Source organism: Cydia splendana, chromosome 1 (genome assembly GCF_910591565.1).
Source record: "Cydia splendana chromosome 1, ilCydSple1.2, whole genome shotgun sequence".
Taxonomy (NCBI): Eukaryota; Metazoa; Arthropoda; class Insecta; order Lepidoptera; family Tortricidae; genus Cydia; species Cydia splendana.
This window is the reverse complement of record NC_085960.1, coordinates 13,293,547-13,307,609: the sequence shown is the minus strand read 5'-3', so window position 1 is coordinate 13,307,609 and position 14,063 is coordinate 13,293,547. Positions and strand designations below refer to the sequence as shown.

The window sequence follows — 14,063 nt, the reverse complement described above, 5'->3', positions numbered from 1 at the left end:
GGTTTGATTTTAGGCTATTTGGAGTATAATAATTATAAATCTGCTTGTCGGTTGTACGGTGCAAAATATACAGTTTCATATGTTTAGTCAATCTCTAAATATCAACAAAAGGGAAACTAACTGTACTTTCTCTATATCCATTTCTGTCACTCTTACATCAATGGCGTGCAAGATCAAAGTGGTAGAATGTTTAAAATTAAATGGCTGCACTATGAGTGCCCTTTGCCCCTTTATTTATGTGAAGGTACAACCGACAATGATTCCTAGGGTCTTACCATTGGGCGGTATCCCGCGCCGGTGGTGGCCTGCATGGGCTGCGGGCTCCACGTGGCGCCCGGCTTCGATCCGTTCTTTGGCGAGTTCCACTGCATCGGCCTAACCACGTTTACGTCAGTTAACACTCAAGTGGGGGTAAGGAAATACGAGTAGGCGGTTTTAAAACAGTAGAGGCAGAATTAATATTCTTCCGTCATTACAGAAGGGTTTTGCGACAGTCTAAGAGATTTTACGGTGTTATAATAGCATACGCGATGATGGATATAAGAATCCTGGCTGCCTCATTAACACTAGTGTACTTTGCATCGATAGATGTCATGTTCCTAAATACCTACATAAATAAGCCGTATTTGGAAATGAAAATCTTTAACTAAATTATAACATGACGGCAGTAACTTGGGCCACGAGTACGGACGGCATGCGTGCTTGGCTGTTCGTTTGCGTGCAGAGTTGTGCTGATTTGTGTCTAAAGTCCAAAGCATTAAGGACCAAGGTAATATTAGCTATAGAGCCAATCATGTTGAGGAATTGAGTCGTGTCGGCGTTGAGCAAATGTGTGCCTTGTGTATTAACTTAAAAGTGCAATTTGGTTTGGAGATTTTTAAGGGTTTCTTTAAAACTCATTCCCACTCCCACGTAGCAAACAACCAAACTTAGTAATAGCATCTGCTTGGTGCTCAACAAAAGGTGATAAAACCTATTTGATTTTTAACATTTTCATCCGAATGGTTCCTATAAATAGATGATTTTAATACTTATATTAAGTCGTGACGTTCAGATTTCGCTACAAGATAAAACAATGACTTTTCTGAAAATAAACTGAGCAGATGCTTCTACTAAAATGCATTTTATAATGCTCTTTCTTTTACTAATCTAATAACGTCATTCTCAGGCTATTTAGCATTCCTAAACTATTTTTCATACGGACTAAAGCAGTAAAAAAAAATCCTAAGGTTTAGTAATTTTGAAAGGCATGATCAAAATTTCAATTGATAATTAAATTGAACTAGCGCAAACGGATCACTTTACGATTATTTTCATAGAATATTATGGAGAATCAGGTATAAAGTTTAAGACAATCATCATAATATGTAAAAATAGTACTTAAAAAAACATGGATAAACACATTCACTTACACAATACGTAGGTACATTTATTGTTTTAAATTGTCAATATTTTTGTCTTAAACTTTATTATAAAAACCTAGCTACCACAGTACAAATTCAGACTTCAAATGCCCATTAGGGGTTTAATTTACTAAAATCATTCAAGCATCGATAAAAGAAAAAAATGCTCTGGTGAATACAAGTTGGAGTATTTCTTTTAAGTCACTTTCTATGCATCTAACAAAATCCATGTGAACTAACTGAAGTCGCACTTATCCAAAGTGAAAGTGCCTTTAGACTAATATTATTTACAAATTCAACAGAGCAAGTCTACGAAAGTTCTAATTGTGTACCTCAATTGAATAATATCACAAATCACTGTAAGCAGTTTGGATATCATTTAGCTAAGGTACTCTAGAGGCAATGCACTTACTTCGGTGCCGTGGCTTTGTTGATGGTAAGGTTGTTGGCCAAGGAGGCGAGCGACGAGTCCAAGTCTCCCGTCAACACTTTATTGGGTTGCTGCTGCTGCTGCTGCTGACCTGCTAAGACGGATGTTATTAACATGGTACAATAGGGTTACTTTGATATGAATATGACAGGCGGCTATGTGGGAATGAGACTAAGGAACAAGTGACTAGCCTGAAATCATAGGCGGTCCTACGCAACGATTTGGTAACCATTGTGGCTTTAGCATTGCCCGATGGTGACATTGCGGTTAGGTGGTGGCGCCGCTTACACCGCGGTCAGGTCGCTATTGCTAAAAATGAACTGTAATTATAAGGGCTGCCGATCGCTTTCTATGTCTTGTGCGGTGATTATTTGTACTTCTTTATAAAAAAATTACGTTGCAAATATATAGGTACATTTATGATGATATGATCGAATATTTTATGACGTCGCTTCAGGCATAACTACGTTGTCGATTATCGATAAGGGGGATTTTATTGCATCCTTATAACAGTACCTAATGCTTTGTGGATCATTTCTGTTACTTTTTTAACAGCACATGTTAAGTTGAAATCACGCACAATGCATGAATTTAGGGGCGATCAACTACATGTAGCTAATGAAAATTAGGAGCACTAGACGTGAATGAAAAGTTTGACGTTGTTAAACATAAAAGCATAATGTGCATTAAATTAATTGCAATGTATGCAAAAGCGACATTAATATTGTATGTACAGACCATATAATGTAAACAATAAACAAAAAACCTACTAGCAAAATGTAAGTACATACATGTGTAGACTAGAGATGCAGAGGCACTAAAGTGCAGGGTTTTATCCGAAGACCGAAACAAAAATTCTATCAAAACGTTTATAAAATAACGAAGCGTCACATGGGTGTAAGGTGGCCGAATAGTTGAACAGTCAGTTTTGTAAATGTGATGTTTTTAGGCAAAACGTACCTAATTGTCGGATGTCAATAAGGTCGATTTCTAATAATTGCATTCTCATTACAGTAAAGCCTTATAAGAAACTCACAAAAAGTTAAATTTTAGCTTGGCACCGGCACAGTTACCTATTTATTAAAATGGTAATTTTACATAATGACTCATTCATTAACTCATAATAAGTACATCGACCATCTGACGCTCTGCGAATTCTGAGACTGAGATGTGTTTGATTCCTGTGCAAACAAAAAAAAAGCACACGACAACAACTGGGCACTCAAAACAATCCATCCAAATGATTCCGAACCCATAGCTGACATCGGCACCATCGGTTGTCTCGCGGGCGAGCCGAACATCATCGGCTGCGGAGCGCCCATGGCCATGACGTCACCGAAGGGCGGCGCGGCTGCCATCGGCTGCGGTTGTTGGGTTATCGGTTGGGATTTGGCGGGGGAGCCCCCCAGAGACATTCGCATGACGTCTTCGAGATCGTCGAACGCGGATTTAGGTTGGGGGGGATGCGCCGGCGGCGGCGGGCGCGCGGGGGAGGCGGAGATGGGTTGAGTGGGGTCTCCCATACCCATGAAAGGGTTTGCCGCGGCAGCTTGCAAGAAATTTACATAGATAAGAAATGGATACATAGAATAATATGTGCACAAGTGAAAACGCTATAATGTAGTAATTGAAAATGCGACCTTTTTAAAATATTTACCATTTTATTATCATCATCACATTTCTACGAAATTACTGCACGAAACGTTTTCACTTAACCATCACCAGATTACATGAGAGTACTTAATTTACAAAAGTGGGAAAATATAAGAAAAAGGTTGCCATGTGATAAGAAATCTATACTTTATCAAATATAAAGCCAGCAACAATAGTGGCTAAATGCATTGCTCTTATAACTGTGAAATAGTTCATAGATAGTTTTGAACACTTCATAACTCTTGCTGCTGCAAGAATACAGCGTGTTTATTACAACTTTTAAAATAGGAGTCTGGCTATTTAATCGCACATTATTTAATATAAACATTTTCTCCATTTTTCATAAATATAAATTATTATATTATTTACTATGTTGCATTTATTATCTACCTATCACACGGCAACACTGAACTACATTCGCCTCACCTGTGGTATCAGTGTTATTGAAAACGTTAGAGAAGTTAGCCTCAGAGACGAAAGTGTTGTTCTGCTGCGGCGGGAACGGCGTGAAACCGTTGGTCGGTTGCTGGGGCCACACCGGCGCCGGTTGTGGGGCCGCTAGAAAGTTGCCCAACCAATATATAAATGCAGTCACCTAATTCGAGTTTATATTGCTTCTCCAGTCTCATTTTATGCAAAAATATGAATTCTGGTAAAAAACGGTCTACGCTAACTCTGCACAGAATTTGCAGCGACAGAATGTGGACATGCCATAATAAACGTCATATTTTCATAGGAACTTGACGTTTATGATTTCAATTCCACACACGCCGCTTGCCAAGTCACTGCAGAATTGGTCTGACTCTTGACATATATCTGTTATTTTTTTACTCGACAAAGACATACGAGGAGCAAAGTTGGGTTTGGCGAGTGTATGTTATGTATGTTTCGTTGCACTCTGTAGACCAAACAGCTAGGTAAGTTTTAATAGAAGAGGTGTAGAGAGATATAGGCTTGCGTGACATGACTTAATATTACAAAGCAGTCAATTTATTTTTACTTCTGCACTTGTGTATTTCTAAATATTTTTTCACTACAGCTTGATACAGTACAATTTTATGATTGTAGATACTTAAATAACTGTTCCCATATCCAAGCTAGCTATGGAAACCATAAGAACGTACTGGAACTTAGTGTTTTTTTCTCTCTCTATGTTTTGTTCATTGCAAAACTATAATGTCAAGTCCTACGAAGATTTTACTGACTGCATTAATATCTCGGACAGAAAGATTGTGCTGTCACCATCCCCAGAAGCTTGGGATGTGCTTTATGTACAGTGTTAAGGATTACAATATATTACTGTGCTATATTATTGCGAGGCATTATTTGACGAACTTTTAGAAATTATGTAATCTTCAAAAAAAAGAGAGGCTAAGTAGACAAATCATTTAAGCTTGTTGAGCAATTTCGTTAAAATATTGCCTCAATAATATTATGTTTCTACCTGAACCCATACTATACAATAACCTATTATTTTCTATTAATATTATTAACTCAAGTATAAGTCAGTTAAACAGCTCTAGTTATTATGAAACATTTCTTACTATCAGTTTGAGTGTCATTATTTAATTAACATCAAGTTAAATACAATCCAATTAATTACATTTTCAACATTGTATGATCACTTTGAGATTGGAATCTAAAGATCAAATTTATAAATCTACAGTTTTTTTTTTTCAAGACATTCATTTCAATTTTCCTTTTTTTAGAAACGTGTCATTGGGCATTGATCAATGTTTTGAAAATAATACTTCAGAAAAGAAGGAAAATAAATATTGTACCTAATACAATTATTAGAATTTCTAAGAAGTTACTTTAACATACTGTAAAAGTACATTATACTGGAAAACCTAGAAGCAGTACTTACCTCCAAACATGTCAGCAAACGGGTTGCCGAGCGACAGCAAGTCGTCCGAGGCTTTGCTGGCGGCGCTGGCGCCGTCCGCCGGCGTGGGCCCGAACAGATCCACGATGGACTGGTTCTGGTTGGCGGGCGGTGCGGACGAGAGGAACGGGTTGTTTGCCGCGTTCGTCGGAGACTGAACTTTATTCTGAAAGGAATACGGCTGCTTTTTGAAGGTCTTTTGTGGGTGTGTACCGTCACCGGAATGAAAACATGGACAATGGATTAAATAAATTATGGCCGTTTATAAAATGAGTTTGACGTGTCGAGTCGATGTGATTTTTATGGAATTTAAAGTCACGAAACATAGATCGGAGCTGAGACCACCGAAGCAAAGGCGTGAAACCAATATAGGTTTTTTTCCTGCAAACAAGGGGGGCTTCCCTTCCCTTCCCTTGAGAACATAGATCTAAATTTTATTGCAGGAAGACAGAAGCTCAAATTAATGAGGGATATATAATATATACGTGGAGCTGAGACCACCGAAGCAAAGGTGTGAAACTAATATAGGTTTTTTTCCTGCAAACCCCCCTTCCCTTCCCTTCCCTTGAGAACATAGATCTAAATCGTATTGCGGGAAGACAGAAGCTCAAATGAATGAGGGATATATAATATATACGTAGAGCTGAGACCACCGAAGCAAAGGCGTGAAACCAATATAGGTTTTTTTCCTGCAAACAAGGGGGGTTTCCCTTCCCTTCCCTTGAGAACATAGATCTAAATCTTATTGCAGGAAGACAGAAGCTCAAATGAATGAGGGATATATAATATATACGTAGAGCTGAGACCACCGAAGCAAACGCGTGAAACTAATATAGGTTTTTTCCTGCAAACCCCCCTTCCCTTCCCTTCCCTTGAGAACATAGATCTAAATCGTATTGCGGGAAGACAGAAGCTCAAATGAATGAGGGATATATAATATATACGTATTAATCAAAACGATATAGAGTAGTGAGTGAGAGCATGTTTAATATCTTGATAAACTAAATTAGTATTAAATCATATACAAACGTTAGAAGTGGAAATGAAGATATTCTTGATGATTTTACTAAAGCCACACATTAAACATAACGTGTCTCATAGGGTCAATAGAATCGTGATGTTAAAACAATTCTAAATGAATATTGGGTTTACCGTTCCTTCGCAATACATAATGACAAATAATTTACACACATAGAATATACAAATGAGCGTAAATTGCTCTAATAATACACACAACAACTAAGCGCAGTAACATTTCACTCGACCCATAACCACAACTATGCCCATATCTTACTATAATGACGGAAATGTCTTCCTCGCCCGTCCATTCATCCCCTTGTAATAAATTCACCTGAAATATATGCCACGTGAAAATACATCTTTTTTTTGTGTCTGTCTAATCTGTTGTTTTTGGTAACTGATGATTAATAAAACTTCTAAGTTGGAATATGTTCGGTAGTGTATTTTTTATTTTGCGTTTTACGTATTTTACGGCAGATGCACTGATAAAAATTGACAAGCAAGGTGAGCGATGCCAACCCACACTATTAAGTTGACAAGGGGATATTACTAGTATATTTCACAATAAGTTACTGTTCAGTGCGGATTTTTAGCTAGCGCTGTAGTAGCAGTCCAGTTTTACGAAAACGACAATGGTGACTGGTGAGCCAATAAACGTCGAATACATAAATAAAACATCTGGTCAGACATCACACATTTGAATCCATTTCAACATTGGCCATTAGCATTGGGTATTAATAAATATGGGTGTAACTGACACCTTGTCTTTTTTGAAGTAGACAAAAAAATATGGGTTAGAAAAAATTATATACTGTGAAACGTGCTAATTATTTCATAACTCCTCTGATAAAGTGGTAATCCGTAGTTTTACACATGTTGTATAGTAAATAGATGGTATTAGACTTGATCGTACTCGTACAAACGGTGACTTGACTATGCCTAATTCCTATTACTGACCTTAATAGCGGACTCCTACAAAGACTGCGCCAACTAGGTCAGCAGGTCGCTTATGAAAATGCCAGTACCATTCGAAAATTTGTCGTGTCGTGAAGAGACTGTAACCATAATGATGCTCCCGTTTTACTTTGTTATCTTATGTTGTGCGGGCGCTGATAAGGATCATGTCATGCCATGGCATAGGGCCTAGGTCATGGGTCGGCAAACCGCGGCCCGCGAGCCGCATGCGGCTCTTTAGAGGTACGATTGCGGCTCTTCAAGTCACTCATAATATTAACACTTGGAGTTCTCAAACATAGGAAAAAACGTTTGTGGCTCTTTGAGGTTCCTAAAATTAGTGATTTCTGCTGCGGTTGGCTCTTCTCCTCAATGACAGTACTCGCACTACAAACTTCGTTCTTTTCTTACCTCGTATGATCATGATTCATGATGGCCTATTTAGTTCGTGCCAGTTAAGCTCATCCTTATCGAGGCCTAGAAGATATTGCTCCCTCTAGTCCTACAAACTTGCTTCCGTAACTATCTTATACTGATTCTTGGCGGCTTCTTCCTCTTTCAGGGCCTGCTGGACTAGTCTATGAAGAGTCCGACGTCGTTAGGGGCCTTGTTGAGGTCGAGGGTTCTACGAACTTGATTATTTTCTTACCTTGTATTGATTCATTGCGGCTTCTTCTTCTGCCAGCGCCTGCTGGACCAGCGGGTCGTCTATGAAGAGGCCGGCGCCGTTTGATGCCTTGTCGAGGTCGAGGGTTCTACAAACTTGATTATTTTCTTACCTTGTATTGATTCATTGCGGCTTCTTCTTCTGCCAGCGCCTGCTGGGCCAGCGGGTCGTCTATGAAAAGGCTGATGCCGTTAGAGGCCTTGTCGAGGTAGAGGGTTCTACGAACTTGATTCTTTTCTTACCTTGTATTGATTCATTGCGGCTTCTTCTTCTGCCAGCGCCTGCTGGGCCAGCGGGTCGTCTATGAAGAGGCCGGCGCCGTTCGATGCCTTGTCGAGTCGCGACGAGGCCGCTACGTTGCCGAAAGATGAGGACGTGGATGATAGCGCTCCCATAACGGAGGCCACGTTCTTTTGGGCGCTTGAAAAAAAGGGAAAAGGTCAGAAGATTCTGAATTGGTAAAAGAAATGTTAAATGGTTTTGTAGATGTATTATGAGAACTGCCTAGATATGATAAAGGACATATTTACAATTTTAACATTGTGACTAAAATGTTGACGTATTGGCTATGTGCAAAATGCATGATTGGGCAATTAAAAACAAAAATCGCTCTCGTCTTGGCAAAATATGAAAATTTGTGGGGACATTTCACATCTTTCATTTATGTCAAATGTCAGATTACTAGTGCCCCATAGCCGACAGGCAGACGGGCCCTACCGTCCACAATGATGGTATTTAGTAACTACGAAACTACGATCTTTCTTTGCTATTGAGTGTACATTACTCCTTTTAATAATTTATCGTCATAATACTACTTTTAGCGGCTTATTAATTTTACAGAACCCCCAATTTCACTTTTTCTTGTACCTGGCAGTCTGCGTGGGAGTGTTAGCGGCGGAGCCCTTTTTGCCCTCCAGTGTGTTTAAATGTCCTTCGAGCGCGTCTAACAAGCTACTCGGCGCCTTCGTGAGATCCGGAATGTCACCCTTGTCTATGCCCACGTTCTCTGCCACCTGCAAAAAATGCCATAATTATACTATTTGAAGCTAAACTCGATAAGCTGATTGAGATTGTTACTTGTAAGAGAAGCCAACATATGACGTGAAGAGAAAGTGAGACCCGAATGATGCACACTGTACCTTAAGGAACTCTCCGACCCTATCCATTCTGATGAGGAACTTCTTATAGAGGTCGAGAGCGTCGCGGCAGTTTTTCTTGTTCATGTCGAAGTATTTCTCCAGTAAGTTGATGATGCCATCGTTGTAGCATGCGAACAATCTGTAATAGAAAAACCATTAACCAAAAATAACCCGACTTCAGAAAACAGTCTAACATACAGTCATTTTATGGTCTTCATCGGCAATTACACTTCACAAAACTGTGTTTTACGAGAGCTTATAGAAATTGGTGCTCCCGGAAAACACCTAAAGACCAACATTAAAGCATATCTTAATGACGAGAGCCTGGCAGCGTTCCCTGATGAGAACTCTGAAGAGCAGCATGAAGTACATGTTGATGACGCCGTTGGTGAGGTCGTTGGCGTTGCAGTCGAACTCCAGCAGCGCGTCCAGCTGTGCCTGCAGCACTGGCAGCGTTACCTGATGAGATCTCTGAAGAGCAGCATGAAGCACATGTTGATGACGCCGTTGGTGAGGTCGTTGGCGTTGCAGTGGAACTCCAGCAGCGCGTCCAGCTGTGCCTGCAGCACTGGCAGCGTTACCTGATGAGATCTCTGAAGAGCAGCATGAAGCACATGTTGATGACGCCGTTGGTGAGGTCGTTGGCGTTGCAGTCGAACTCCAGCAGCGCGTCCAGCTGTGCCTGCAGCACTGGCAGCGTTACCTGATGAGATCTCTGAAGAGCAGCATGAAGCACATGTTGATGACGCCGTTGGTGAGGTCGTTGGCGTTGCAGTCGAACTCCAGCAGCGCGTCCAGCTGTGCCTGCAGGACTGGCAGCGTTTTTAGCAGCTTCTCTGCGTTCATCATACGGAGAGAGCCTTCCTCCTTCCTAGAACGTTCAAATTTGTACGTCTTATTTTTTTTATAATAAGTTCTGTTAGGAACTAGGATAAGGATGTCTTGTGCTATATACGACGATCGTGATAAGAGCTTAAGCTTAGAGGAATAAGAAAGGAAGTTGGACTTTTTATGTCACAAAATTGTATGGTTTAATTTAAGGTAAAGTGTAGCTCGATAGAAATGTCAAATAGGTAATGTAAACAAATGACAGATTTTGTTAGCGTTTCACATATAACCTAAACTTTTTAAGAAGGTTGTTTTCATTAAAATATTAATAATTTACAAATATTTAAACTAAAAATTGGTAAGATCATGTTTGTCCTTAAAAAGTGCAAAACTACTAAGTACCTTTGTAATGATGGTTAAGTAGTCTTAAGAAGTAATCATTTATTAGACTTACCCCCTTTTGACTTTGCAGAAGTCAAAAGCGACCGTCCGGTAAGACAGAGCCTTCTCATTCATGTACTTGGCATAACGCCGGATGAATGGCGACATGTCATAGCCTGCATAAAAAAAACCATCTATATTAAAATTAACCCAACAAGTATAACTCTACATTCAAAGCACATATCTGCGTGACGACGTGACGACAAGGCAAACATATATTATATGACAGTTACATGCATAATACAAAAGGCGCAGTATTTGAATATAATTCATACCTAACTAGTACAGTGCCTTTTAGTTTGAATTTCTTAAAAGTTGGTCATATTTGAACTACAATTGTATTTTTTCTTCCTGTACAGTTTTATACTGGTCACTTATCTCTAGTTTGTGACTGACAATGGGTTTTGACTTTTAATATTCGACCAAACTGAATAAGGTTAATATTAAAATCACACCTCCCGATTGTATGTTCTTTATAAAGACTTTATAAATATGTACTACGCTTACGTAGATACCATCAATAGTATAAAAACCACGTGTCAAACACAAATTAGTCGTAACTAACGTGTACCTATCATATTGTGCATTCTACGCATATGACGTATAAAAATAAACAAAGTCATTGCTAATTTACGTGGTTAACAATATTTTATTGGAAGCTGTCCAAGTAGATTTACGTTGGGGTAAGCTTTCGCTATTTTGATGGTAAATAAATCAGTATAAAATATAAATTCTAAAAGAGATTTAGTATTGGCTATTGATACTATTGCCTGAAAGCTCTGCAATGACTGAGCTATCTTTATTTAGAACAGTTACATCATAGATATGGTAAATATTCAACACGAAAATAGTAAACGGATAACGCATACCAAATGAAAAACATAAAAGGTAATATGTGCGATCAAACTCAGTGCAATGTGCATCAAGTGAAGTGCAATAACAAGGTGATATAGGTACATATTGGTGAGTGCAAAACAAGGTTAATCAAATAATATACTTGTGCCAATGGGACTCTATCAATACCAATAACTCATTGGTATTGCGATGATGCCGTTAAACTATCTTTTATTGCTATTTAATGATCATTAAAGTGTATCTTCAAGTTATGTATAGACACATATTGATAAAGTTATTCTTAATTAGATGAATTAATATATTTTTACTCTGATTATTTATTAACTTAACAATCAACATACATGTTTTTATTTAAATTACAATTGTAAAAAAAAATAAACAAAAAATGGTCCTAGTTGTTCAATCATAAGTGTTACATGAATAAAACAGTGCAAAAAACGAATCAAGTAGGTAAAAAGCGTGAATCCAAAGCTACGTCATACTATACGATGAATGATATTTATAACAACAAACAAAAAAAGTAACCCAATTGATCGGTATCAGTCTTTCTTGTGATGCCGTAACCAAGATATACAGCAAAAACATACATGCCTACAAACAAACACAAAGTGAGCGTTTACTAGGTTGCCACAAGGATATTTAATAATTCTCTGGCATATACAGGATTCTCTCCTTTTACAGTTATTTATGAAATTGAAGAACCTTATTATTTTATTATCATGGTTGGATATCAATTAATGCAAGGTTCAAGTACCGTCCACTCTTTTTTTTTTTCAATATTTGGAAAGTTTGTTTGAATAACAAACTTTCTTTGGTTTTTATTTTTCTTCGGTAATTAAAGACTTTTAGCCAATTAACGGTAACAATAATCTGGTACTTTGATTCGTGGAGCGTGCTTTCGGTGCAAAAACAAGCAGTCTCCCAAGCGATCTCTACTCACACTACTGACAGACAAGACAAGGAAAGCAGACAGACACGAAAAGCGGCCATCCTGTAACTTACCGATCCGCGCACCGGCCGCGCCTTTCCATAAGCGATAGGAAAGTAAAAATATTCAGTTAAACACATGTGGTAATTTACAGTAGAACATCGTTAAAATAGAAGAGATTATACCTTTCAAAAATACTTAAAAACTAATGAGACTTCGCCAGGTGACGACAGGAGAAATTCGTGTAAGTATTGCTTAATAATACAGTCATCTCTAATTTAGTAGGTTAAAAACAGATAAGTACCTACTAAGAAATATAAACGTTTTGTGTTGACTAAACTTCTAGTGAATTAGTTTGTTTACTAAGTAAGAAGACTTCGTTTCTTAATAAATAAAGATCTAATTATAGCTCGTTTATAGGTATCGGTGCAGTAGGCTGCACTACACTAAATTGACAGTAACGAGGCGTCCATATACCTTGATTCCAACTGGCCCATTTTTAAAACAATCAAATCTTACAGCTTCCAAGTCCTGTAACAGGACTCGATAGTCATAACCAAATTAGCAACTTGAGAGACGGATCAGGTATGTTTGACGCCCCGCAGCCTCGGCAACACCTGTACTGTACAACTGTAAGTTTTAGCAATAGTATTATTTTATTTTTCAATTACCTACTAAATTAAATTCATACTTGCAGAAATTATGGAACCGATATTAGGAATTAACTTGTATGCGATTTAACATGCAACGTATTGTAAATTCATTCTTTATTTTATGCTTGCAGTAATAGTAATATGTTTACTCATCTTGACATGCTAATTACAATTAAGGACAGGATAGTGAAATTTTGAATGATCACATTCTCTTACATTAAATACACATATATAATCATTGGTGACCGTGCATGTGTATGACAATTTACAGTAGATATTCCAGCTTGGTTTAATGTTACATTATTCATTCGGTACCTCTGTACCTACTGGAAGTACTTAAAATTCGTAGCTTAAAATATAAAATATGCTGTAAATGTAATTTGCAAATAAAATGACATTCATAGACATTGTCGAAAAATATGTTTCTGTACACTGCACAGATCTAAGTTACCACGTTAGAAAAATCAATGTATCAAATAGACGTTGTTATGACTACAATATCCATATCGAATAATGAAGCCATTTGTTGGTAATGCGAAACCTAACCTGCACTATCAATTAACCAGGTTTATCAGCAACTGCCCATTTTTATTGCAACAGATGGATTTAACTACATACCTAGCGATGTTTAATTATTAATTAAAATACACTGTTATAAACAAAAAAAAATTAGATGAGTACATTGAGTACCATGAAATTCTGCCACTTGCGCAATAACTGAGTACTACTGAAAGGAAAACAAGAATATAGTAACATTTTAAGAACAATATCAATGAAATCATGTGTTTCCTAATAAGTTTATTGCGTGCGATTATGAAAAAAAATCCGGACAAGTGCGAGTGGGACTCGCCCACCGAGGGTTCCGTACTTTTTAGTATTTGTTGTTATAGAGGCAAAATTTCAATTTTGTTGTGAAAATTTCAACTGTCCAGCTATCACGGTTCATGACAGCTTGGTGACAGACAGACGGACGGACAGTGGAGTCATAGTATAGGGTCCCGTTTTTGCCCTTTGGGTAAGGAACCCTAAAAATTAAGCCATGGTGTTTGCTCAGTTTCGCAGGCCTAACATGATCGAACTATGAGATAAAATTATCCAAACTACACGAAACAAGGACTAACGAAACACTCTTCCAGCTACGTACGCGTTGTTTACAATGCGTGTCAAAAAGAATCATAAACTATGCGAGGTTAGATCGAGTCAATGA

The 14,063-nt window shown here is 38.1% G+C and overlaps 1 protein-coding gene across 1 annotated transcript in view; it reads right to left on the bottom strand.

Annotated features, from left to right (window-relative positions):
- Positions 1-14,063, bottom strand: part of LOC134796423 (phosphatidylinositol-binding clathrin assembly protein LAP) — a 38,855-nt gene that overhangs the window by 6,041 nt on the left and 18,751 nt on the right. The window contains exons 4-15 of the mRNA XM_063768630.1: positions 12,278-12,298; positions 10,434-10,536; positions 9,855-10,022; positions 9,152-9,290; positions 8,880-9,025; positions 8,255-8,432; positions 6,666-6,722; positions 5,354-5,537; positions 3,913-4,044; positions 3,086-3,382; positions 1,816-1,924; positions 276-375 (exon numbers count right to left, since the gene is read on the bottom strand). Coding sequence (XP_063624700.1) covers positions 276-375; positions 1,816-1,924; positions 3,086-3,382; positions 3,913-4,044; positions 5,354-5,537; positions 6,666-6,722; positions 8,255-8,432; positions 8,880-9,025; positions 9,152-9,290; positions 9,855-10,022; positions 10,434-10,536; positions 12,278-12,298 — 1,634 coding nt within the window. The remainder of the gene's footprint in view (positions 1-275; positions 376-1,815; positions 1,925-3,085; positions 3,383-3,912; positions 4,045-5,353; positions 5,538-6,665; positions 6,723-8,254; positions 8,433-8,879; positions 9,026-9,151; positions 9,291-9,854; positions 10,023-10,433; positions 10,537-12,277; positions 12,299-14,063) is intronic.